The sequence below is a fragment of the Copadichromis virginalis genome, linkage group LG20 (genome assembly GCF_057382275.1).
Source record: "Copadichromis virginalis isolate Kocher_CV1m ecotype Utaka linkage group LG20, C_Virginalis_male_GT1.1, whole genome shotgun sequence".
NCBI classification, from domain to species: Eukaryota; Metazoa; Chordata; class Actinopteri; order Cichliformes; family Cichlidae; genus Copadichromis; species Copadichromis virginalis.
Window position 1 is genome coordinate 16400014 of NC_140637.1, and position 27431 is coordinate 16427444.

At 38.2% G+C, this 27431-nt stretch overlaps 1 protein-coding gene across 1 annotated transcript; it reads left to right on the forward strand.

Annotated features, from left to right (window-relative positions):
- Positions 1-3277: 3277 nt before the first annotated feature.
- Positions 3278-27056, forward strand: foxp3b (forkhead box P3b). Its single transcript, XM_085444102.1, has 14 exons — positions 3278-3408; positions 3690-3849; positions 12139-12251; positions 12726-12764; positions 15399-15489; positions 15964-16132; positions 21432-21524; positions 22160-22247; positions 22662-22730; positions 22851-23004; positions 23280-23356; positions 24215-24316; positions 24528-24649; positions 26785-27056. The coding sequence occupies exons 3-14, from the start codon at positions 12141-12143 to the stop codon at positions 26840-26842; spliced, it is 1173 nt and encodes a 390-aa protein (XP_085300228.1). The 5' UTR covers positions 3278-3408; positions 3690-3849; positions 12139-12140; the 3' UTR covers positions 26843-27056.
- Positions 27057-27431: the final 375 nt, after the last annotated feature.

Below are 27431 nucleotides of genomic sequence, written 5' to 3' on the forward strand. Positions count from 1 at the left end.
GCTCCTATGGTCTCCTAGGTCTAATGAACAGTGTTAATATACAAGACAAATGCATGCTCACAGACACAGTTTGCTATCTAACTAAACAAATTCTATTACAGCAGCATTATGTGTATGAATGACAAAAAGATGGTCTGTTAGAATCTGTGTTCACTCCAAAGGAAACCAAAAGATACTAAATATTGATAAATGATGCCTACTAGACATGTTAGTAATAATGACTCTATACTAGCTAAAGTTCTAAGATGACAGCTGAGAAAATCTGTCCTATCCTGCTAACATTATTTATCCTGTTCAACCTTTTTTATCAAGTTACCTAGTTACGATTAAGTTGAGCTCATGATTACGATTAAGTTGAGCTCATCTGCCACAGAAATTAGTAAGAAAACTGAAAACAGTTTGGCTTCATTTAGTTCTCTTATCTTATTTGTTCAAATCCAGAAAAATCCACATTTTATTCAGTCAAAAATTGTATTTTATTTGGCTTTAATCCCGGCGGCCACCAAGTTAATGCACACAGTAACACAATAACAGTCCAACATTGCTGCCAATAGAATTAAATAAGATAATATGAAAGTATGTGGGTAAATGTAACATGACTAACTGTGACCTCATATGACTGTATTTGAACGCTGACTTACATGATATATTACTTTGTATGAGTATATGATTCCTGCTTGAGTCAGATCAAATCCAGATAAAATTTCAGCGAAGAACCATGACTGCATTTCGACTTCCTGACATCATAAATGGAAGATTATATTATTGTGTTTACGATATTACTTTCATTAATTAAGATGCCAAGTGAAATAAAATGTATATTTAGTATATTTTAGCTCAACCAAGCAGATCATAGATCTGCTGTCAGGGTGGATGCTCAATTAGGGACTCTGCATGACCCTTACATGCCCAAAAAGTATAAGCAGTCCTACTGCTCTATAAGCCACAAGTATTATCACACACACACACACACACACACACACACACACACACACACACACACACACACACACACACACACACACACACACACACACACACACGCGCAGGGTTAGGGTTACCTGGGTTACACTAAGAAAAGAAGGTGCTGACTGGTTCTGCATATTAAAGGTGCCATGGCCAAATGTGCATTAATAATGCTGGTTAGAGTGGATATTCTAGATGTGAAGGTTTAAACACTGTCATTACCAACACCCTGGTACTGCACCTGAAAAAAGTCAGAGTAATGCAGCAGTGTTTTATATTCTATTTGGCAGTGTCTCAAAAGGTGGATTTAAAATCAGACCTAAAAATTAAAAGGTCAAAATGCTTTTCTTTTTCTAGCTGTAGAGAACCGGAGAGAGTGAATACTTCATATATCCATGCATTTTGTTCTTCCAAAACTTTAAACTACAGGAGATAATATGCCAAATCTAATTTCTTTGAAATTCTGAATTCAGGACTTTCACTATAAAATGTCAGCTTCACACTGGTAGGATTTGACCTCGATTGAAACACACAGTCAGCCCCATTTTGGACTGAATCAGCTGAATCAGCCTTAAAATCCAACACATTTGTGAAGGAAGAACTGAATCACTAACACATACTAACAATATTTTTGTTTTCGCTCTGAATCATACAGACACATCATCAGTAACAGTACTCAGAACAAAAGCTTGTCAGCAAAAAAAAAACAATTAAAAAAAGAAAGAATTTTCACCTCATCACAATGACATGTGTGGAATGAGAAAGTACAGTCATCAAAGCTTTTCTCACTCTGCCAATATTCACACGAGAACATTACTCACACAGTAAGAGATGGTACTAACTCATATTTGAGCTCAGGTATAACTGCAGCATCAGGTATACGTGCAAAGCCATACCTTTCAGCAGATATCTGTATCACTGAGGAAGGACAAATAAGCCAGTTCCTTCAGGTGTTCAGACCTGAAGGAACTGCTGAGTCCTTTCATTGCTATCATCTGGCTACACTTTCTTTTTTGAAATGAAAGACCTCAAGTTGAGTGTGAAAATCGATGGAAACAAGAAAAACCCTTCAAGCAGAAATGGTCTGCTTTTTGGAACCTTAACTGCTTTACTTTCACGACAGACAGAGGAATGTACATAGTATGTACCGGGAAAAAAAGCCTGTGGTCTTTCAGCACTGAGACAATAAACAGACATAGCAGCTCAGAGAAACCAGGAATTCCAGGTAGTGATCAACAAAGTGCTGTATAGATTAGAGTAAGCTGTCAAATAAAGCATGGACGGCACTCCCATGCTGCACACATATGTACTATTACTGGAAGGAAACACATTTTCTAGTCACACATCATTGACTTACAGTCTGATGTAAATCGAAATGTCAATTTTCAATTTCATGAGCCCTACTTTTAGTTTTTTAACTTAAATTTGAAGAAATATTTTTAAAAATCTGCATTCTTCTTGTGTTACTTTTAAGACATAAACAAGGAATGTGGTCTTGATTCCATGTAGAAACTAAACTAATAAATGCAAATCTCTGACATTTTGCAGTACATGTTTGCTTTTTCAACTTCACCGAAAACCCTGTTCCAGTGTTATAGACACGCTGTCCAGAGTCCTGTAGGCTTCAAGAATATCACACCAATCTGAACCAGTGAAGAATTGATTCACACTCACAAAATAGGAATTATTACTTCTATAGATGTATTTTCAGATTGTGTGACATGCTTCTTTGTGATGAAACAATTTTAGATTTCTTTCTTTCTGTTTTTTTAATAAATTTTTTTACTTGAATTCTGCTCTTTGGCATTTTGCTGCAAAGACCCGATGTGGTTTAGATATCTGCCTCACGGATGGGCCGTTGGTCTGCCTTCCAGACTCAGTGGATGCCCAGAAGGCAGACACAAAGCTGGGGTTTGATTCATTGAAATTGTCCATTAAGAAGAAGAGAGGTGCTTCCTTAGAAAAGCAGTTTTTCACTTTTTTCCTGTTTCATTCGTGCCTCATAGATTTAGATTGAAAAACACTTTTAAATGTCACTTTTTAAAATTTGCACACTTGTATTGCAGTTCTGGTGCAAGCCTAAATTGAAAGACCTGTCATGCTGATGACTGGTGAATAAAGACATAACCTGCGTGAAAGAATGGACAGAAGAAGGTGAGCTATGTGGGAAGACGGAAAAAGTTGTTATTTTGTCAAAACTGTCGGAACCTTTCATAAATCCGTTTGCACTTTTTGCTCAGGTATAAAACAGTTTACTTTCCAACAGACAGATTTTTTTTTAGGTTGTCACAGCAGAGTTTGGAAATGTTTTTGTTGCAGTTTCTTGGTGTGTTTTGATTTGCTGACTACATGAGCTTTACATTACCCCATCTCCTGCTCTGGGTATAAATATAAGTTGATGTTGTGCTGCTTTGATGTGTCCTCGTGCTCTCAGATAGTCAGGTGAGTGCTGAACACGTATCTTTTTATTCTGGTCTTTGTACATAAAGCAGTACCAGAAACATTTATTTCAGGTCAAGATGTCCAAGATTGATTCTGATATTTAACATTTAATTATATTTTCCTTTAAAACAAAAAAGCACAGCGCTGCTGAGTAAAATTAAACATTAAGCTGAAAATTGTATGTGCTCTTTTTGTTGTTGGGTTGTTTGGGTTTTTTGTGAAATATAACTTTTTTTTTTTTTTTTTTACTTTTTTCTTGTGTTGCCAACCACACTTTGCAGTCTTCCTCAAAATAAGGTCTATCTGTCATACATCTTGAAGTCGTAGTTGCTGAAAACCATATTTCCTGTGGAATTACTCCCCCCTTGAATCATTTCTCCCTCGAAGTACCTGAGAAAAGGAAGACTGTGGCAAGGAGGAGGTTCTGCATACGCTTCTCCGGTAAGCACAAATCGTACTGTTTTACAATAAATTTTCAAAAGTTATTTAATTGGACTCAATGCAGAGTGAGATGTTCAGAGCATATTTTAAAAACGTTGCGATGATGGCAACACTCAGTCAACAAGGATGTACAGTCAGTCCAAATATTTCAAATCAAAATTTTATCAAAAGCAGCATATACACAGATACACAGATACACAGACACCGAAAACAGAGAGGGCATCTCGTTAGGATGAAGGGCCCAGAAATCTTTGGGAAGCTATTTAAGATGATAATTTTGAGATTTATCAAAGGTGACGATTTCATACTACAGTGCATTTAACTTTGATATGTTAATATATGCATGCGGTTTAAAAACGCACACACTAAAACATTTGGCACTATTAAAGCTTACGATCATGATGAGGTAAATCAAATGGTGACAGAGAGGTCCTGTTGCACAGCGGGACGTGTGTGGCCAAGCTCTCTCTTTTTATAGACCTGAGCCCATTTCAGTTTCAGAGATTTGAACAGTTTAGAGCAATTTCACTCATCCATTTTCCCCAAACTGCAGTATTAATCTTTTAACTTTTTTTTTTCATCTACAGAATGTTTCTAGAAAGAGTTTATGGTCATTTTACTGTGCAGTTTCTCAGCTATGAAATAGTGAACAGAAAAAGCATTTTATCTTCTCATTTGTAGGGTCAATACATAAAATATAAAATATTAATGTTTTTTTAATGTATTTAAATGTATTTAACATTTATTTATTTAAAAGTATACAAAACAGATTGAAAAAATCTTGTTCTTTACTTTTTGTGAAGTGAGGACTCTTCAGGCCACTAAAATGACTCTGTTTTTTTAAACAATTGTGCCCTCAGGGACTGAAGCATTCAGTTGGACTTTTTTGTCCTAGTGTTCATGTAATAAATGATTAAAGTTCATTTCTACCTCACTCTCAGTCTTTTAGCATCAGAATGACATCCTCCGTCATTTACTGCACGTTAGTGGCACCAAGTACATCGAGACGTTCATAATGTTTATTAAACACGTTTTATTTATGTGTTGGCTAAATGTGTGTGTGTGTTTGTGTGTGTGTGTGTGTGTGTGTGTGTGTTAAGGTTTGGAAATGATTTTGGTGTGTTGTATTACATTAGATGTTTGTTTTTTTAATAACTAACATAACCCAGAGCATGTTCTTTGTTCTGTCAATATGAGGTGTGTTGTTGTGGAACTTGTAGACTTGTATACAGTGTTGGACGTATGGATGAGGAGAGTTACAAGAGTTATTAATAAAAAAAAGCACAAAAGTGAAAACTCCTCTCCAGACTTTTGTAAAAGCTGCAGCCATCTTGTTAGCTGAAACCAGGAAACAACAGTGCAGTGGTAAAGCGTGTATTACCGCTGTGAAAGGCTTAGAGCATCTTTCTAATAACACATTTCATTCTGCTCTTCTATCTTAGTCTGATTTATTGCTAACTGACCAATAGAACTGCTGAAATCACAAGTTATATGCTAGCTAGCGAAACAGGAGGATCAACTTAAAAGCCCTGCGTTAACTGAACATGAAATCACATGAAATTTACAGTCGATGTTTAAAATGTAGTGCAGTTTCTATAAAACAGGGTATGCCTCATACAAATATTCTCTTCAAGGCATTAATATTTTAAAAAAATAGTCATATTTACATCTTACATATGCAATATGCAATACTGGTTTCTGCATACTAAATCATGTATTAATCTTGTAATCATTATATAATAATCTAATAATTGCTGAGCTATGGAATAGTGTCAGAAAAGTGAAACATACAAATATCACATTTGGTGAAACTATAACACTGGGGAAGGTTGTTTTGGGGCTTGAGCCATTCTTTGCTGCTGCTGGGAAAGAGGCTGATTCTATACTGGACAGGTGGACTGCTCACAATTTCAAAGTCAGTCGGCAGGAATCGGGAACACAAACACTTCAGCATTTGCAATTTTCCACATCTGTTATATACGTGTGTGTGTGTGTGCTATCTAGTGCCGCGATGAGGCTATCAGTGCTATTGTGCAAAAACTAGAGCTTTAGTCATGACAATAATATTCTGTGTAGGCCTACTTCCTTTTCCTCCGTTCATTTTAAATCTGTTTATCTGCATCACACCTCTTGGTCTGAACGTTGAGAGGAACAAGAAAACCCACTCTGATAGAAAACTGAAGTCTTGAGATAACGAGTCTGTTATAATAGAATCTGACTTTCTGATGATATGTGAAAGAGTTTTGACCAGTTAGTCATTTATGTTAAAAAGACCTGACTTAAGATTTTATTAGTGTTTTTTTTATTATTTTTTTTTAAATTCAGCCTGCTGTATGAGGCAGGCAGAGAATAAAAAAGCACTGGATTTATTTCCAGTCTCCCATTCACATATTAAAACATCATCTGACATTCAGTTATTAGGTCTGTTTTTTACTGTCAAGTGTGTTTCAGGCAAATTCATGTGAACGCAAAGATGGGAACTTTGCCATTTTAATGAATTAAATAAAACAACAGGAGATGCTAAATCATTGTACTTACTGATACTAATACAAATGATTAACCCTTCACCAGTCTCGCTGATTTCAGTGTATCAATGTAATTGAGAAGTTTTATTTCAGATATGGGAGTATGAGAGTAGTAAACCCACACATTCATAGTAGTACCAGTATGAGGCATCTGCAACTTTCCATGCTATAATGTGGCCGAATGAAATATCCAGACAGGAAATAGCAAATATGAAGCATCATATCTCTTATATTTAGTGTGGGGTTATGACTAAAATTCTCCTCACTTTGACAAAACAGATGCAGACTATAATGGTCCTCTCCAGGTAAGATGAAGCTGAAAAAGAAAACAAGAATGAAAGGTGACACTGAGAAGCCACAAACCTGCTGCTCTTACTTTCTACTGAATTCCTGTTGTTGTGGGTGTGCATTTGCATCAGACATTCAGTATGTGTGCTGTTTTGGCTCATTGTACAGACGCTTCCCTTCAGTCTGATACAATAACTGAAAGAAAGGATCAGACCCCCCCAAAATGTGCGTACCTTATTTCCGTGTTGATTGTAAACATTACTTGCTTCACTTAAAAATATGTCATTTCGATAAGAGTCCTGTGCCAACGTAATTTATTAAGATTTATTCCAGTGGTAAATCTGGAAGTATGGAAGAAATTAAAACCAAAGAAATGTCTTAGAAATTTAAATACCGAGGCTCTGACTGTATTAAACATTCTCAGGAGAAAGCTTGTGAAAAATCAAGCATGCCTAAAAAGACTGACTCGTTTTCCCAGTAACTTATCATGATACTGTCTTTTGACCCAAACTGAACATGCAGAACTTGCAGAAGGGGAAAGAATATATTTAACAAGATGTTCATCTTTGAGACTGGGTTTTAACACTGTAGGGGCTTTTGGCACAAGTTCACCCACTTGAAAGAAGTACAGAGAAGAACAGAGAAGAACAGAAAGACAGAAGATGTCAAAACTCAAGCATGCTTCTAGGTTGTAGAGTAACTTAATTGCCTGATGAGTTTGGCGTGTGGCCTTCATCGCAACTTAAATGGACAACATATCTGTGACTTGGTATGTAAATCCTGGTGGTTCAATTCCCAGCTCCTCTTGTCCAAGAATCCTTGGGTTAAGTACTGAACCCTGAATTGTCCCCCAGTGCAGCTGCATGAGTGTGCGTGACTGTTACCTTAAAAGTGCCTAGGCCTAAAAAAAGAGTGTGTGAAAGAGGCTTGACTAAAAGATACCAGTCTATTCACTGGTATCAAGACTGTCCTACATGGTCCACAAACTGGACAAGTGTCTGAATTTTGCCACTTAGTGTGTCCACTCTATGCAAAAATATAACCACAGTGATTTATTTTTACACATGTCATAAGAAACAACAACACACATCCATAAATTATACTTAGTAAAAGTGAACACTGGCGGGCCAGTACTACATAGCAAGTCATTTTATTCTTAGTCAGCAAATTCCATTAAAATGCTCCAAAAAGCACCAACAACATAAAAGAATAGGTTCAGTGACTCAAATATAGCTCTTACTTTAATTTTTAACAAAACCAGATGAAGTACAGTTCCATAACAACTTCTGTACCCGTCTATTTAATGCTGTTTACAGAGGTTATGGTGATGGACTCACTTTCACACAGAAACGCTGACACAGAACTGTCAGTGGTTCTGTGTATTTCTCCACTTACCAGATTTGTATACACATTCAGCTATAGGGCATAGTGATATAACACACAAAAGCCAGATATGTTGGCTGTTCACACAAGAGGCAAAAAAATCAATTCTAGAGTTGACAGAAAATAACAAGAAAGAGGGGGTGAAAACCATCAACACTGAACTTTAAAGGGTAGACCAATATTCAATATTTCCAGGTGTGTGTTATTGTAACCATGACCATGTAACCAAGCTACGGACTTTAAAAAGGTTTAAATTAAATAAACAAAGGGTGAAATGAATGACAGTATTTTTCAACATTGATTTGAAACAGTTTTTAAAAAAAAAACATTCAGACATTTGCTGAGTATCACGTAGTGAAGTGCTGCTCCAGGAAAAATATTGTCTGATTTGAAAAAAGCAGGTCCCATTGCTTGCAGGTGATATGTCACCATGCAGCATGAAAGTAGAACAGCTTCCCACTCGTTCTGTAGACTTCTTTGTTGATGCTATCTGTGTGTGTGTGTGTGTGTGTGTGTGTGTGTGTGTGTGTGTGTGAAAGAGAGAGAGAGAGAGAGCGAGAGAGAGAGCACCTGCGAACAACCACAGCCTGCTGCAGGAAAGACTTTACATACTTGAGCCTTTAATGTGTTCATGGCTGTATTAAATGCTTGATTCTCATTGCCTGGAGACTTTTCACACAATCACACGCTTCTGAGATTACATTCAAACTTCTTTGCTTTTCTATGTGTTCCTACTTAATGCAGAAGCAAAAGGTAGAAATACAATAAAAATGTATACAACACACCAAAATCATTTCCAAACTATAACACACACACACACACACACACACACACACACACACACACACACACACACACACACACACACACACACAAAGGGTGCCACAAAATGATACAAACTGTCAAAATCCCTGAAGTATTGTCCAAGTAGGAAGATTGTCAGCAATCTTTTACTCTGACTTGTTTATTCCAGGGTTTTTAGCAAACAGTTGAATAACCTTGAGACAGGATTTGTTGTAATATTATTAATTGAATTTAACTTCATTATTTTTAACAGTCTCTGTTAAATATAACTGAGCACAGGCACGTACACACAGTGTGTTTATGTGTAGGTCCTCCTAAAGTCGTCTCATGTCCTCTACCAGAGGTCTGACATTTTTCTCTTCAAAATCAAGTCTAATAAAAATGGAACTTACTCATGAAGTAGCTTAGCTTTTTTGAGGATTGCTATAATTAATTTTTTTTTTTTAACTTTTATCAAAACCCTACTGACTTTTGACTGTGGTTACTCAAGATATGTAAATGATACTTGTAAAACTAAATGTATCAAACTATCTCAGAAATTCAAAGCATTTCGGCATGTAGTCATGTTCAAGACAGTCTAGTGAAGTTCAGTCTGAATGAAATCTGATTGAAAGCAGCCTGGTTGTTGATGCCTGATGGCTGGTCTGAGTATTTTATCTGATACAGTTCTTTACATGCAGCAGTTTTGGTTAAAATGACTCTTCACCTCACAGTGGAGCTTTAGAACAAAAGAGATATCTGTAGTCTAAGACATTGGAGTCTGTCAATGGGGGAAGAGACTGTGGCATGTGTCTCTGAAAATACAAGACTGGCAGAGCCTGTAAATCTGTAAATCTGATGTGTAAATCTGTAAATCTAATTTTGTTGAACATCTGATGTCGTTAAACATCAGATGTTCAACAAAATTAGAAGCCATAAATAAGCACAAGACTCACAAATGGTAGGAGCGCTATGGAGTTCCCTCCTGTGCATGAATGTCACAGACTAGAGACAAGGGACAACCATGGGAGAGTCCAGTACCCACTGAAAATATGGTTGATTTTGTGCCAAGCATGAGGGCACAGCTCTCACTTTGATTATAGAAGTATGTAAGTGGATGATTAAGTGGCCGTGATACCTCTAATTTGGTATTCTTCTTGACTATCAGAACCAACCAGGGCTCCAGTCTGCACCTTCCACAAAACACTGAAGAGGCATGCCCACTAAATAAGCTCCAGAGTATCCAGAGCGTTTGGTAACTTGGGATGACTCTCATCCAAATGTGGCTCCTTTTCACAAGGGAATTTCTTACCTATCCCAGTGACCTTTTTCAGTTTAACTGACGTGGCTTCCCACAATTCTTTAGGTTGTACTTCCTCCAGCAAGGAAGTTGCAGACTTCCAACACTCGCCTGAGATACAGGTGAAATTCTTCTGAATGTCAGAGTTAAAGACCGTATGGACAGGGGACTCTGTCAGACCTCACTACTTTACAGGTCTGACTGGCAGCTGTGCCTGCCAGTTGGATGCAACTCAGTTGAAAGTTCTGCTCCTCTCTTTAGCTGAGTGTCAAAGATATAAGACCTCATATAACAAAGTCAGTGACTGATACAGGAACTCTTTACCAACTCATCCCACTGCTCCTACAATAATTTGATATTTAAGCTTCTTAGTGTATCATATCATATTTTGATTTATCGAGGTGTCATTTTTGTATTTTATATTTAATGGGCTGCTGCAACACAATACCTACCTAACTTCTGAGGTAAATTCCCTATCCTAAACCCATTCCAAGATCTGACACAAAGACTCCAAAGGTATTCTGAACTGCTTTGGGGTGCATAAGCACAGGCAGACATCAGAGGCTTTCCCTCTGGAAGTTGAAGTCACATTGAGGTAATCCTCTTGCTGGATGTGCTCAGCTGGCTGCTTGTAAAAATGCCCACACACAGGAGCAACCCTTTGTTTGGGAGTTTGATTTGTTAAATTTAGAGGTGAGAGCAGCATAATCTTCATTCATTCATTTTCATTACTGCCTGTTTTGCTACTTTGACCTACTTATTCTCTTCTATTTCACATTTTTGCTTGTGCTACTCATCTTTACTATTGCTTTGAAGAATTTCACAAATATGTGCACATATTAAACTGGACAATCGGCTGTAGGCCTCCTGCACCAAAAATATCAGAGCCAATTTTTCTGTCCCAGTCCAGACCTGTCCCACTGCTGTGTGCTAAAAAGTCTCCAGGGCACCTTTGCACAGTCTGAAACGTGGGTCCTGTTAGCTTGGGGTGACTCCTGCCTCTGTGGAAATGGTGCTCATCTTTTGACATCATGGGCATCTGTCTCCTGATGCTGCTGATCCAGCTGAGTATATAGATGTGTAATTGGCTGATTTCCTGTCCTCTAGGAACTTTCTCATTGAGATGAGCAAGGCTTATCATTGGTTGTGTAGTGATCTTGTTTCAACCAAACAGCCATACTGCTCAGTATTGTTCCCACTTTGCTGTAGTCTTTGTATTTCTAGTGTTGATATTATATTTCCTTTGTTGATGTTATAGCACTCACCTTCCATGTGCTTCTTGATCAGTGTGGACGTTGGTATTCTGCTCATCCAAAGTTCCTATATGCTTTGCGTGTAACCTCTCCTGTTGTGAACAGTCCTTATAGTAGCACTCCATCAATTCCATGTTCTCTGTCCTTGTCAGTGTTTCTTATTCCAGTAGTCTATTTTCATTAATATGACCTGGTTCCCCAACATTTGTTGCAGAACTTGTTAAGCTGGGAATTGCCCAAGCCAGAATGGTGTAAGTCATATGACTGCCGTTAGAATCATGTCACATTCTAAAAATGATTAAATAATAAATAGTGTTTTACATAGCTATTAAAAAACTTTGGTGGTTTGAGTTCTTTGAGTACTGAAGAAGTTCCAAGCACTTTGAATCTTTGATCACTCAAACAATTTAAACTAAAACCAGCTTCTTAGCATCTTATTGGGATGCTTGCAACTAAAGAAAAGAATCCACACCTAATATTTAACAATGGGAGTGCAGTGATTTAAAACTTGTTCAGAGCTGCAGTTTTCTTTCACTGTTATTATGTGTTAATTCTACAGATAATAGCCAGAGTTTGTTTATATGTCAGTATGTCTCCCAGATATATTAAATTAAAGGAACATTTTGTAACACACTTTACTTATTTGTAGCGTTTGAATCTACCCTCATGGAGTAGAGAAAATGACAAAACTTCCATGATAAAATGTGGTTTTCTAAGTCTTTCTAGTGAGGCATTAATGTGTCTTCTGTGTCTTAAGAAATGCCAGAGACTTCTGATGAGTACATGAAATTTGGACAACAAAAAGTCGAACGCCAACTTGATAGCATCAAACAGATGGAAGAGCCACCCATGTCTGTGTCAGGAAGTCAGGTATGTAACAAATAACATCACTTAATTGGAATAAACTTGTTTCAGTAACTTCAGTTACTAAACATTTAAAGCCTACGTAACATAAACAATACAAAGATGACATTTCAAACTTTGAAACTAGGAAATGTGATTTGTCTTGTGTCAGTGTTTAAATTCTGCACAGCGTCAAAGCTTTTTGGAAAGAAGGATTTATGAAATCTATTATTATAGTGTCTGTGAAAATAAGCTTAAAATAAACAAGAGAAAGTTTAATGATGTTTTATTATTATCAAAAATCTGCGTTTTTTATGTTCCAGTTGGGAGCTGTAGTAGTTGGTTAAACTGTATACACTGGATATAATGTTAGATAATGTTTATTTTAAAAAGTTATATGTTTCTTTATCATAATTATTTTTAAATTATTGTCGCATGAACTTTCAGAAAAAAGCAGAAAAAATGTTAATGCACATGTATGATTAATTTCTGACATCTCAGGCAAGTCCAGAGTGCCGGCTCAAATTTGGATCTAAAACTGTGAGTTGAGTTTGTTATTTGCCTAATAAATAAGAATAATTTTTAGTTTAAACTCATTTCTGACAAATTACTATTTGTGTTTTCTTGTTTTTATGACAGGTGGTCTAATGAATTTATTAAGCACTGTAGTGCTAACTAACATTTATAATAATACACACAAATTTCAGTCAGTAAAGTTGAAAGACTGTCTTCTTAGACAGTTTGTAAAATTACCAAAAAAGGAAGCTCTATGATTTCTCAGATAATTCCAGAAGCCACCAACAGCAGCACAATCCAACAAATCAGGTTCAGCGAGTCTAGTTAGCTGAGATGAAGCAAAGTGATGGCACCCAGTCATCAAGGAAAGTAGGGAAACCTCAAAAAACTGATGATTTAAAATCAGCTGATGAGGCTACAGGGGTGCTTGGGCCTAATCTAGTTGCAGACTTCACGCCCTGCTGCATACTGCCCTTCCATGCTGGTCAGGGAAATTACAGAAAATAACAATGAAAATAAACACATTTTACTAGTCTGTACCTGTGATTATTTCTACTGTAAAATCCCAAATTTGTCCAGTTAGACAATTCCAATTCCAGAGCTTGGATTCATTGGAATAACCCTAAAACCCCTATATGAAAAGAATGGTGCAAACCTAATGAGAATTTCATTTTTCATTAAAAATATAACATTTACATTTATATTTGCAATTTTAAGAGTATTGATTGAACAAATGATGATATCTCAGAATGTACTCATCCTGATACATGACACACAAAAAAAAGAGGATTTAACTACATTTTTTATGTGATGTGACTAAATACAGTGGGGCAAAAAAGTATTTAGTCAGCCACCGATTGTGCAAGTTCCCCCACTTAAAATGATGACAGAGGTCAGTAATTTGCACCAGAGGTACACTTCAACTGTGAGAGCTAGAATGTGAAAAAAAATCCATGAATTCACATGGTAGGATTTGTAAAGAATTTATTCATAAATTAGGGTGGAAAATAAGTATTTGGTCACCTCAAACAAGGAAAATCTCTGGCTCTCACAGACCTGTAACGTCTTCTGTAAGAAGCTTTTCTGTCCCCCACTCGTTACCTGTATGAATGGCACCTGTTTGAACTCATCATCTGTATAAAAGACACCTGTCCACAGCCTCAAACAGTCAGACTCCAAACTCCGCCATGGCCAAGACCAAAGAGCTTTCGAAGGACACCAGGAAAAGTATTGTAGACCTGCACCAGACTGGGAAGAGTGAATCTACAATAGGCAAGCAGCTTGGTGTGAAAAAATCAACTGTGGGAGCAATCATCAGAAAATGGAAGACATACAAGACCACTGATAATCTCCCTCGATCTGGGGCTCCACGCAAGATCTCATCCCGTGGGGTCAAAATGATCATGAGAACGGTGAGCAAAGATCCCAGAACCACACGGGGGGACCTGGTGAATGACCTGCAGAGAGCTGGGACCAAAGTAACAAAGGTCACCATCAGTAACACACTACAACGGCAGGGAATCAAATCCCGCAGTGCCAGACGTGTTCCGCTGCTGAAGCCAGTGCATGTCCAGGCCCGTCTGAAGTTTGCCAGAGAGCACATGGATGATACAGCAGAGGATTGGGAGAATGTCATGTGGTCAGATGAAACCAAAGTAGAACTTTTTGGTATAAACTCAACTCGTCGTGTTTGGAGGAAGAAGAATACTGAGTTGCATCCCAAGAACACCATACCTACTGTGAAGCATGGGGGTGGAAACATCATGCTATGGGGCTGTTTTTCTGCCAAGGGGACAGGACGACTGATCCGTGTTAAGGACAGAATGAATGGGGCCATGTATCGTGAGATTTTGAGCCAAAACCTCCTTCCATCAGTGAGAACTTTGAAGATGAAACGAGGCTGGGTCTTCCAACATGACAATGATCCAAAACACACCGCCCGGGCAACAAAGGAGTGGCTCCGTAAGAAGCATTTGAAAGTCCTGGAGTGGCCTAGCCAGTCTCCAGACCTCAACCCCATAGAAAATCTGTGGCGGGAGTTGAAAGTCCGTGTTGCTTGGCGACAGCCCCAAAACATCACTGCTCTCGAGAAGATCTGCATGGAGGAATTAGCCAAAATACCAGCTACTGTGTGTGCAAACCTGGTAAAGACCTATAGTAAACGTTTGACCTCTGTTATTGCCAACAAAGGTTATGTTACAAAGTATTGAGTTGTATTTTTGTTATTGACCAAATACTTATTTTCCACCCTGATTTACGAATAAATTCTTTACAAATCCTACCATGTGGATTCATGGATTTTTTTTTTTTCACATTCTGTCTCTCACAGTTGAAGTGTACCTCTGGTGCAAATTACTGACCTCTGTCATCATTTTAGGTGGGGGAACTTGCACAATCGGTGGCTGACTAAATACTTTTTTGCCCCATTGTAGTGTATGCAGGATATTAGTCATTCGCTATAATTCACAGAAACAAATGGCAAACAGTTTGTTACAAATATTTGTTAGTAAACTATCAAATGTTAAACATCACTTCTTCCTAAAAAATGAAAAAAAAAACCCCAAACAAATAAAAAATGTTTTTGAATGAGGCCTAGCGATTAAAAGGAAACTGTATTATGTTACAGCCAAAACAATATCAATACTTTTTTCTTTCCAGTGCTGGAGCAGTATGGAAGGCATTAGACAGAAGCAGCAGAGACCATCAGTTCTGCGTCACGTTTCTCCAGTCGCTTACAGGCAACGACGTGGTATACAGATATTTAAATGTCTTTTGCTTTACTTTAGGAGAAGACGATTTGCATTTGATGCATGCAAATCGTCTTACAATCGTTCTCTAAAGTAAAAGATTAACTTATAGAGACAAATACAGAATGTATTAAAAATGCAGAACTTATAAGCTCCATATTTAACAAAAAAACAACATATGAAATACTGAAACTAAGGATATTTTTGTCTGTTTGTTTGTTTACAAGTGTTATATGCTAATTTTTTAAATTAAGTGTAGGATTTTTTTTCCTGTGCTTGTTATGACATTGTGACACATGTGTTAATTCTATGATTTGCTGAGTGTAAGATGCTGGTGCTCTATTTTAGGTCTTAAGAATTTTTTTTAGTATAGTAATATACCAGTTAGGTAGTGTAGCACCAGTGGCATATAGTATTAGGTTTCACTTTGTATGGCAAGAATCTACATCAATCTTTTCTTCCCCTGCTGCATCCAGAAAGCAGTGCAGCAGTCTCCATTTGCAAGGAAGAGGTGGATGCATGCCATATTCTTCAGGAACCTTCACCTCACATGGGCTCTTCTCCCACATCGAGCCATCATTTCCTCTCCTTGAGGAGGGGAGACATTCAAAAGCAGACCTCTCTTGAGGCCCGGCTTCATGACGGGTAACAATTAATTCAGTTCAGTTCAATTTTATTTACATTGTGCCAAATCTCAAAGATGCTTTAGACTGTAAAAATAAAGACCCTACAATTTAAGAGAGAAAACTCCAACTATCCGACAGTTACCCATGGGTAGTATTTTACAATAAAGGGACAGAAAAATTCGCCTTTAACAGGAAGAAATTTCTAGCAGGAGCAGGCTCAGGAAGAGGCAGCCATCTGCTGCAACCAGTTGGGGTAAGGAGAAAGAAAAGAGACCAGGGAAGCATAGAGAGACAGGTCAGGAAATCAACGATGGGAAAAAGAAGACAAAATTTCATGACATGCAGTAGTGGTGTATAGTGGAAAAAGGTGAGTGTCCCCCAGCTGCAGGTGACTAAATTTACCTAATCCAGCCTTAACTGTAAGCTTCAAAAAAGCTACTTTTAAGCCTAATCTTAAAAGCAGAGAGGCTGTCTGTCTCTTAAATCCAAATTGGGAGCTGGTTCCACAGAAGAGGGGCCTGGAAGCTGAAGGCTCCCATTCTACTGTTAAATACACACAGGTAAGCCTGCAGTCTGAGAGCAGCATGCTCTACTGTAAGATAAGATGGGGCATGATTATTATTGTATGTAAGGAGGAAGGATTTTAAATTTGATTTTTGATTTAATAGAGAGCCAGTGAAGAGAAGCCAGTATAAGAAACATACAATGTGTAAAACAAGTATTGAACACAATTCACCAATTTTCTAAGTAAGTATATTTCTTAAGGTGCTATTGACATAAAATTCTCACCAGATGTTGGTAACAATCCATCCAATCCACACATGCAAATTGAACAATAGATGTAATTAAATTAACTTATGTGTAATAATGAGAAATGACAAAAAAGAAAAAAGTATTGAACACATGAAGAAAACAGTATGGAATGACATCAGCTGAAATCTATGAGTAATTAGTAATGAGCCACTACAAATTTATATCAGCGCTGGTTCGGCCCCAAATGATGGCCTATAAAAAGGTGTCTTATTACCAAGGTGTCATACAAGAAACATCTCATGATGGGTAAAACCAATGAGCTTCACAACTACATTGTTGCAGCATATGTACCACTGACTACTGAAGAATTTCTAAACTACTGAAGGTTCAAGTGAGCACTGTGGGGCCATAATTCAGGAGTGAAAAGAACATCATTCATCATAAACTGGCCACAAACAAGTGCTTCCTGCAAGATTTCAGACAGAGGAGTGAAAAGAGTTATCAGCAGAGTTGTGCAAGAGAATCAGCAGGTACTATTGTTTCAAAGAAAACAATAAGTAATGCACTCAACTGCCATGGCCGTATGCCATGTGTGCATGCTCACCACTGCTGACTGTCACTGCTACTGTTTAATAATAATAATAATAATAATAATAATAATAATAATAATAATAATAATAATAATACATGCAATGTCTGCAGGTCAAAACGCACTGAAAAGCTCCCCAAAAACACCATACTAACAATGAAGCTTGGCTGTGGGAACATCATGGGGTGGGGCTATTTTTCTGCATTTAGCACTGGCACACTTCATATAATTCAAAGAAAAATATATAGAGGTAAACTTGACAAAAATCTGCTGTGATCCACCAGGATGATGAAGATGAAGCAAGGGTGGACATTTCAGCAAGACAGTGATCCCAAACACACAGCCAAGGAAGCTGTCAATTGGTTTCAACCAAAGAAAATAAAGCTGCTATAATGGCCCAGTCAGTCACCTGACCTGAATCCAAATGGAAACAACTAAAGCTCATAGACGTAACCATCAGGATTTAAAGACTGTTGGTGTGGAAGAATGGCCCAAAATCACTCTTGAAAAAAAAAGCTCTTCTATGAAGTATTAAATACATTTCACTGTGTTTCATACTCATGTTTCATTTCTTATTATTACATATGTCTTCATTTATGGACATCTACTGACATATGGTTTTATTTCATTGCATGTTTTTGGAATGGTTGTTACTGACATCTGGTGAGAATGTCATCTCAACAGCACCTTCAGAAAATATTTTGTGAAGTGTTCAGTACTTACTTTACCTGCTGTATGCTCTCTCTAGTTCCTGTCAGCACTTTTTCTGCAGCAATTTAGATCAAAGGTTTTTCAGTGAGCTTTAATAACAGGGAACTACAGTAGTCCCGCCTAGAAGTAACAAATGTGTGAACCAGCTTTTTAGTTTTACTTTGTCTGCTTTGTTAAACAAAGATTCTAGATCTTTGTTTAGTGTTCATATCGAAAGGCATATCATGATCAAAAATAACTCTAAGATGATTCGCTGTCTTCCAGGAAGACTGGAGACTTCTAGGTCCGAGTACAATAACTTCAGTTTGTCTTAATTTAGAAATAAAAAATTAGAGGTCATCTAGGCCTTTATGTCTTTACAACTTGACTATTGTTTAACTAACTGATTCTGGGTTCATAGATAAATAAAACTGGGAATAAGCTCAATTTTCTATAATAATGTGAGAGACTGTTAAAGTCGTACAGAAAACAATTACTCAGTTACTGCAAGTTACTACTGCTAAAGGTGGTTGTAGAAGCTGTGGAATTGTCCCATTATTTGACAAATCAACAGTATCTCATACCCCAGGTCTGAGAGTGAGCGGGGTACCACTTGCACAGCAATCATGCACAGTTGTTGTTATCCATCCATCTTCTTCTGCTTATCCAGTTTATGGGTCACAGGGAGCAGGAGCCTACGGCAGCTGTTGTAGCATGATTTTACATCATAAAATCAAAATCACATACACTACCTGTCAAAGGTTTTAGAACACCCCAATTTTTCCAGTTATTTGTTGTAGTTCAAGTCATTCAAGTACAATGAATAGTTTGAAATGATACAAAGCTGGTGAACTGCCAGAGGTAAAAAAAAAAAAAAAAAAAAGTAAGGTTACCCTAAACTGAAAAATTAACATCTGAATTATGCAAAAGGTCTTTTTCAGGGAACACAAAATGTATTAACAATTTAAAGCTCTTCTGCAAAAATGGAGCTTGATCAAGCCTTGAAAGCTGGTGCTACTAATTCCTACAGGTGTTCCAGCTTTTCTGGATTACTTCCAACCCCCTCTGTCTGCATAAAAGAAGTGTTGGTCAGCATCAGTTGAACAGTATTGTACTGCAGAAAGTAGTGTGATGCTGCAAAAATGGTGAGGAAAAAGGTGATTAACAATGGAAGAGAGACAGACCATCACAACACTTATAAATGTCGGCCTGTCCTACAGAGAAACTGCAAAGTCAAGGTGTCAGTGAGTACAGTTTCCTTCAACATCCAAAGGCTCAGAAACTTTGACAGGAAGAGGTCTGCAGACCCAAAGACATGACTGAATCAGAAGACAAGTTAACAGAGAGAGCTGAGAGTTCTCAGCTGTGTGATAGGCGGCTGACAGGACAACAGCTTCAAGCACAGCTTAATAGTGGTCGTAGTAAGAAAGTCTCAGTTTCAGCTGTGAAGAGAAGACTTTGAGCTGCAGGTTTGACAGGACGAGTTGCAGCAAGAATGCCAGACGTCAGAATAAGACAAAGAGGCTTGGCTGGGACATGAAACACCACCATTGGACTACTGAAGACTGGAAGAAGGTATTATGGACTGATGGATCAACATTTGAAATCTTCGGTTCATCACACAGGATCTTTGTACACCGTTGAGTAGGTAAAAGGATGGGTCCACAGTGAGATGATGGTCTGGGGCTGTTTTACTGGATCCAGGGTCGGTGACTTGTACAGAGTGAGAGGCTCCCTGAACCAAAACCACAGCATTGTGCAGCACCATGCAGGACCCTCTGGTATGCACCTAGTTGGTCAGGGATTCATCCTACAGCAAGATAATGACCAAAACATAAGTCCACGCTGTGCCAGAACTACCTCAGGAACAAAGAACAAGGTGGTGAGCTTGAAAACATGGAGTCCAGCACAGTCTCCAGACTTAAACCCCATTGAGCTGGTTTGGGATGAACTGGACAGAAGAGTGAAAGCAAAGCAACCTACAAGGTCCACGTTTATGGGAACTTCTGCTACAGATATGGGAGAATATTCGATTTCTATTGTAGAAAGAATGCCAAGGCTGTGTTCAGTTGTTATATCAGGTGCTACTTTGATGAGTCAAAAGTTTAGAATACATTTTGGTCTATAAATTGATTTTGGCTGTAATTGCTTTTTTGTACTATGTTTTCATTTCAGAGTGCAATGAGACATTAAACTGCATAATTTTCAATAAAAACTGAAAAATTGGGGTGTTCTAAAACTTCTGACTGGTAGTGTATGTTGATGAAAAGCCAGCACATTAAAAAAATAGACTTTTGGTTCACTAAAATGAGCACTTGGCTGTGGTGAAAATGAGCCCAAAGACTGGAGGTAAGTTGAGCTGGTGGTTCATATTACACCAAGACAAACATGTGATCTCTTGTGACTGACATTATATTTCATGTTTTAGATGTAGCATAAGAGTTGTTGTAAATTTTTATCTAATTTTAGTGGGTGGAGCCTGGTCTTTAACTCTCATTATGTAACAGCTATTTTTTCAATAATCATGATTCTAATTTATATTATTTTGTTTTCAGTTCCAATAGATATGGCCGATCTTTATAACCCTGGCTACAAAGTTTGTAATTTTTAAAATATTCACAGCATTTTAGGACAGTTGAAAGAGTAGATTGAAAAAGTAAAAAGCAAATCATCCCTGGATGTTCATGAATAAAGAAAAAGTGTTCATTTTTGTAGGTTTTCAGTGTCCATTTCTTAAATGACTTGTGATTACTTTTCCGTCTTTCAAACTGGTAAACAACTTAATTATATATTTATTTGGTGATCACCAAAGTCAGGGCTTTCATAGACTTGTTAGTAAATTAGTTGTCTCTAATTGCTCATCACACCCTGTCAGCTGGCTATGCTGATACCTAACCCTTGCTAGTACTTGGAACAAGTTGGTCCACAAGAATTATTTTTTGAACCTCATATTAAGACGTCAGTTTATAGCTATCATTTTTGAGTTCTGTCTGTCTCACTTTTATTTCTGTCTCATATTTCTTTACCTATAGGACAGCTTAAGAAAAAAATGGCTCATACCCTGCTCCGAAAACAACAGTCCTTTGTATCTGCATATTGCAGTTAGCATATTTTATGCAACACATAGCATTGCAATGCATAAATCCTGAATATACGGGTTAGAAAACTTTTCATATCAAAAGTCAGATTGGCAGAAAATGGTTTGGAAGTCTTGGTTTTGGTGCGTTATGTTTTTACACTCTTGACTGTCACACTCACATCACTGAAACATTTCTGTTTCCTCCAGCATCCCACAGGGGACCAGTGTTCTGCTCATGAGTGGGCTCTGCCGATGGCCTGGCTGTGAAGCAGTATTTGAAGACTTCTCTAGTTTCTTGAAGTAAGAACTGTGCATTAATTCAATGAATACATTTTTTGTGTGTGTGTGGCGTGGCAGGGTTGGAAAAGGCTATTTCCTCATTTCTGGACACAACAAAACTAGTAGCATTTATTAATTCAATCCATTTCAGTTCAGTTCAACTTATATAGCACCCATTCACAACAACAGTCAATGATTTATTCATTGATTGGCATTGGCATACTATGGGCTCACTGCAGGTCTGCATGGGCCCCACAACAGGCCCCTATGTGCTTAGTGTTGGCAGCCCACACCATGGGCTGCCCATGGTGGGGTCATTGGGCCTGAAATGTCATGCCATTACTGGGGCCCCACAGTGAGTTGCCCACTGTGGACCGTGTGGGTTTTATTTTCCAGGATATTCTACTGGATATTTGCATTGTTTTAAAAAGGACGATTTCAATCTTCTAAATTTATATTTATAGAAATTTATAGAAATTTATTTACAATAAATTTGGTTTCACGTAGTTTGTGTTTTCAAAAGTCTAGTTTTATTTCTTTGTCTTTACACAACCAATTATTCGATTTTGAGGCCTTTTTACAAAGGGCAGGAAGCTCTGGATATTTTTAAACCCTGTATTAACCCTGAATATACCCTGTGACAATTTGTCTTTTAGGCATCTTCATTCTGAACACGGACATGGTGACAGAAGTATTGCTCAATGGAGGGTCCAGCAGGATATTGTTCAGTACATGGAAAGTCAGGTAGAACCCAGAGAAACAAAGCTACAGCAGCACTATGCTGTATGAATGCTCATGTGTAAATATGTCCAAAAATAGATACAAGTTTCTTTTTCTTTCGAACCTACTCAATCTCGCAGTAGCTATAAGCTTAAAAGGAACATCTTAGTTAAAGTTGAAGTTTCAGCTAGATAACTGAGGGCTCTGCATCCTATTCTGCTTTTAGAAACTTCTAGAACCATAAGTGAGCCAGCATTCTGATAGTGAAGTCTTCTGTTATGTTCTATATTTTACTATGTTATTATGAGATCAGTCTAAATGAATCTGAGACGAAGCATTTTAACACAGAAGCAATGAAGAGTAGACACATGAACCTGGTTATCCAGACTCCTAAAAATAGAAGTAATCCAGTGATATATGGGAATTCTCTTTTTTCAGCTCATTCTGGAAAAACAGAAACTCATTGCAATGCAACTTCATCTCTCAGAGGACAAATACTCTGACTCGGTATGTCTACATGCTAAGACAGTAAAAACAAGAATTTCCTTGAAATATTGCTTTATTTTTCTTCTGGAGAGAAAATAAATGGCTGTGTCTGTTCACATCCACCTTCATCATTATATGCAGAAGGCAGCTTCTGAGTGGCAATACAGCCTTCCTCTGTTCCTGCCGCAGCCTCAGGTTACCAGTGGAGACAGAGTGCAACAGTGGGCCACCAAACATCTGGAAGAGCTGGTCCAGCATGGCAACAGACCTACTGCTTCTGATCATCTCCTCCCAGGTAACAGTGAAATTCACTAGGATTCACACACAAATGGACTTTTTTACTATTTTATGCACATTACGTTTTCACCATAACATATGTTCTTTCAGATAAAATGCTATTAGAGCTTATTAGCTAATATAAATGATTACATTTGACAGTTGAAATGTGCAGTACCTGTATATTTGTTGCATGTTGTGTTTTATCTCTAAATATGTTTCAAAAGCACATTATCCAAAGAAGTGTGTTTGATTGGGACAAACTGATGAGAAACGCCCACTGTTCTTTTATAGATTTGGTTCCCAGTATTGAGTGTTACAAATACAACAACATCAGGCCTCCTTACACCTATGCATACTTGATAAGATGGGTGAGTTTGTCTAATGTTTTATTTTCATTTGTGAAGTTGGTCTGATCTGAACTGGTCCCTGATTTCTCAAGGCTCTAAAGCAGGGGTCGCCAATCTCAGTCCACGAGGGCCGGTGTCCCTGCAGGTTTTAGATGTGTCCTTGATCCATCACAGCTTATTTAAATGGATAAATTACCTTCTCAACATGTCTTGAAGTTCTCCAGAGGCCTGGTAATGAGCTAATCATGTGATTCAGGTGTGTTGACCCAGGGTGAGATCTAAAACCTGCAGGGACACCGGCCCTCGTGGACTGAGATTGCCGACCCCTGTTCTAAAGTATACACTTCTATACACACTCTCTGGATGTGTGTTTTTTTCCAAGTCACTGCAACATTTGATTTGATTTGATATACCTTTATTAGTCCCACTAGGTGAAATTTCATAAGGCTGCCGACCTATTGCACGCAATGGCGGCGCCATCTTACCCTCATATTCAGATACTTTACAAAAGACCTTGGAAAAAAAGGTTTCATGCTTTAAAATTGTATCTTTAGGCACTTTATTTGTAGCCTGTCACAAAATCATTGTTTGTTTCCATTTCTTTAGTTGCATCAATAGTTGCAACACACTTTGACAGGCTTAAAATGATATTTTGTATGAACAAAAGGCAGCCAACATCCAAAGAAGAGCTTTGAATGTCTTACCTATTTCCCATTTTCCTACCAAATATAAATAAAATGAAGGGTGGCTCAAGGCTTTGTAAGTCTTCCTCAAAGGTTTACAGTAGGAATCAGGTTTTATCTGCAAACTGTAGCTATTTATGACTAATTTGCCAAATATTGCCACTGCTTACCCTTCCATGTGTGTGACTGGTTGCAGTCTATCCTGGAGTCTCCAGACAAACAACGTACTCTGAATGAGATTTACAACTGGTTCACTACCATGTTCTTCTACTTCAGACATAATACTGCCACCTGGAAGGTTTGTACTATTTGGATGAAATATTAATTGTGATGCCTACTTGTGTACAGAATACAAGTGCTTTTTATTGTAATAAACTGAACATTTGGGCACAGTTTAACATAGAAAAAAAACTGTGCCAACCAGAACATCTCACTATACTGTACTGTTTTTAATAGCATGGCTTCCATGTTGATAGAACTGTTTCCTTGTATCTGTATCCTCTCTCCAGAATGCAGTACGTCACAACCTCAGCCTTCACAAGTGTTTTGTGCGAGTGGAGGGAGGAAAGGGAGCTGTGTGGACAGTCGATGAAATGGAGTACCAAAGGAGGAAGGGTCAGAAGTATCAGCGGTATAAAAATCTTCAACACGAACACACAGGAGAGCAGAAGTGTACAATAGGAAGCAAATTAACAAACTCTTGATAACTTTCTGTTATCTTGTTTCATTTACCCCAACATCAGCAATCAGGCTATGTGGTCAGCTTTGTAACTCAACCCATTGTTTAACAGTGTAGAGACATGGTAAAGAGAAAGGACAGCCTGAACACATCAGGACATAATAACAATCAGGGGGTCATTAGCAGTTCTTCAAATGATAATTACAACTGCAGATGAAGAACACATGACATGTTACACCATGTAATTATATAGATACATATATATATATAAAAAAAACTAAGCCAAAATCCAGAAGCAGCGTATAAAAAACTAAGTAGCAGCCATGTGCTGCTAATCAAATCCATTTCATTAATGAATCATCTGTAAGTGTGAACACATATATAAAAGAAGAGGATAGGAAGGTTTGCAGTGCAGGTCTGGAGATTTCATCTGTGTCCTAGAACATTACGAGTGATCCTAAAAAAACAATTCTTGTTGCCCTTTTATCTGGCAAGAGTTAAAAGGCCAATTTCAAATATTTTACACTGATTATTCACAAGTAGAAAACATTCAGTACTGCTGCAAACTTTCCCTAGGAATAGATATCCCATCACGCAAGTTTGGTCTACTACACAAGTTACTATACCAATGTGTGGATATTTCCCATTCCATTCGCTTCCGCTTATCCTTTTTCAGGGTCGCGGGGGGCGCTGGAGCCTATCCCAGCTGTCATAGGGCGAAAGGCGGGGTACACCCTGGACAGGTCGCCAGTCTGTCGCAGGGCTAACACATAGGGACAGACAACCATTCACACTCACATTCACACCTAGTGGCAATTTGGATTATCCAATTAACCTATCCCCACAAGCTGCATGTCTTTGGACGGTGGGAGGAAGCCGGAGTACCCGGAGAGAACCCACGCAAACACGGGGAGAACATGCAAACTCCACACAGAAAGACCCCGGCCTGATGGTGGAATTGAACTCAGGACCTTCTTGCTGTGAGGCAACAGTGCTAACCACCGTGCCACCGTGCTGCCCTAATGTGTGGATATAAGAAGTGAAAACACCTAGGATTTACTGAATAATCCAAAATCTTGCTTTATACTACAGACCTCTGTTCTGTGCTTTGCTGAGGAATTAAAAAAAAAAGAGCTATTCTTTAGTAAACGTCCTAACTGTTGAGATCTGTAAGGATAAGACCAAAATGCAAGACTCCAGCAGACATGATCAAAATCAAGCATTTGATGGAGTTAAAAGCAAAGACCAAAAAAAAAATCCCAATAGTGAGGAATTCAAAATAATCACACAGACCCAAGACAGGCCTGCCTACACAAAGTCAGGATTTATAGATAAGTGCAGACAGGTGGGGAAAACGACACAGCTAAACATAACGAACACAAGTGCGAATAATCAGGAAATGAAGGTCAACGTAAAACACACTGACACGGAGCCAAGAACATTCACATCGGACATGAAGACAGAGAAAAGGGGACACCAGATGATAAACACAGGAAGACCACTTTGACTTTGAAAGTGGTCTTTCTGGACCACTTCCTAGACTTTGAAGCAAAATGTGGAATTGTCCAGGAAACTTCCTGGGCTTTCAATATTACAGAACTAATATTGATACTGGCAGCTTTTGCTGCAGATCTAACCTGTTCAACAGCAGCTGATGTTTGAGATTGAAGATCATCATGTACTACACCACTTCCAACTTAATGATAGAGTTGTGATGTTGATAAGTCTGTTAGCTTGCATGGTTGGCATTTCTACAGCTTTCTTTCCTAGACAGGCCAGACTTTGTAACTTGCGTCACAGTACAGAGCACAAGCAGAGAAAACTGAGAAAACAAACTTAAGTACTTAGAGGTAGACACTAGACGGTAAACCATCTTGAAAGGCTTAAACAATCCCAAATCCTACAGATAGAGCAGGTATTAAGGGAAAGGCGTGTAAAAATATATTTAAGTCAAAAGAAAAAAAAAGAAAGTGGGACGATAGAAAAGAAAAGGGAGTTTGAGAAATCCCTACTGGCAAACATAAAGTGAGTGGGTGGTGTTAGTGTTACTCCATTGTGCTTGCGAATCACATTGTGTTTGATTTTAGGGATTGCCCCGTGAAGTGGCTCACAGCCTACTCCCATTACTCTCCTGGAAACCCCTGAGCACCAGCACTGAGCTGCTCACATCCAGATATCATCAGATAACGAGCAGCAGGAAGAACATCTGGAGGATGAAGAATCTTTGAAGTTTATCTAGTTTGTGTTCAGATTGAAGACTTGATTATGATTTATAGGTTATTGCATTATGATATTTGTGCCCCTGTCTGACAAATGTTTTTGTGCTCACTCATTCTAAAAATAAATGAATCTAACCTTTGTGGGTGTCAAACCATTGTTCTCATTTTATCCATTCATGAATTAGTTTCATGAGTTTCCTCCAATTAGTAGGTAAGGGTTCAGACGTCTCTTGCAGAGACTCTTTACATTGTATCACCGCGGAAGCACTAGCTGGTAGTCGGGCCGTACGCGTGTCTTAGTGCAGTTGAACATAATCCACAAAGTCCGCTTGTAGTCGAAAAGCAAACAGGCAAACATTTATTTCCACAGTTTTGAAATACAGTGATCCATTTGAATGTTCCAGTACACTGCAAACACGGTAAGAAACTGCTTTTCTCCACAGCTAGTTAAAGCCCCCGTAGCTCCACACTGCCCGTCGCGAACACTCCCCCCGTGCACAGTTACCGTATGTTAA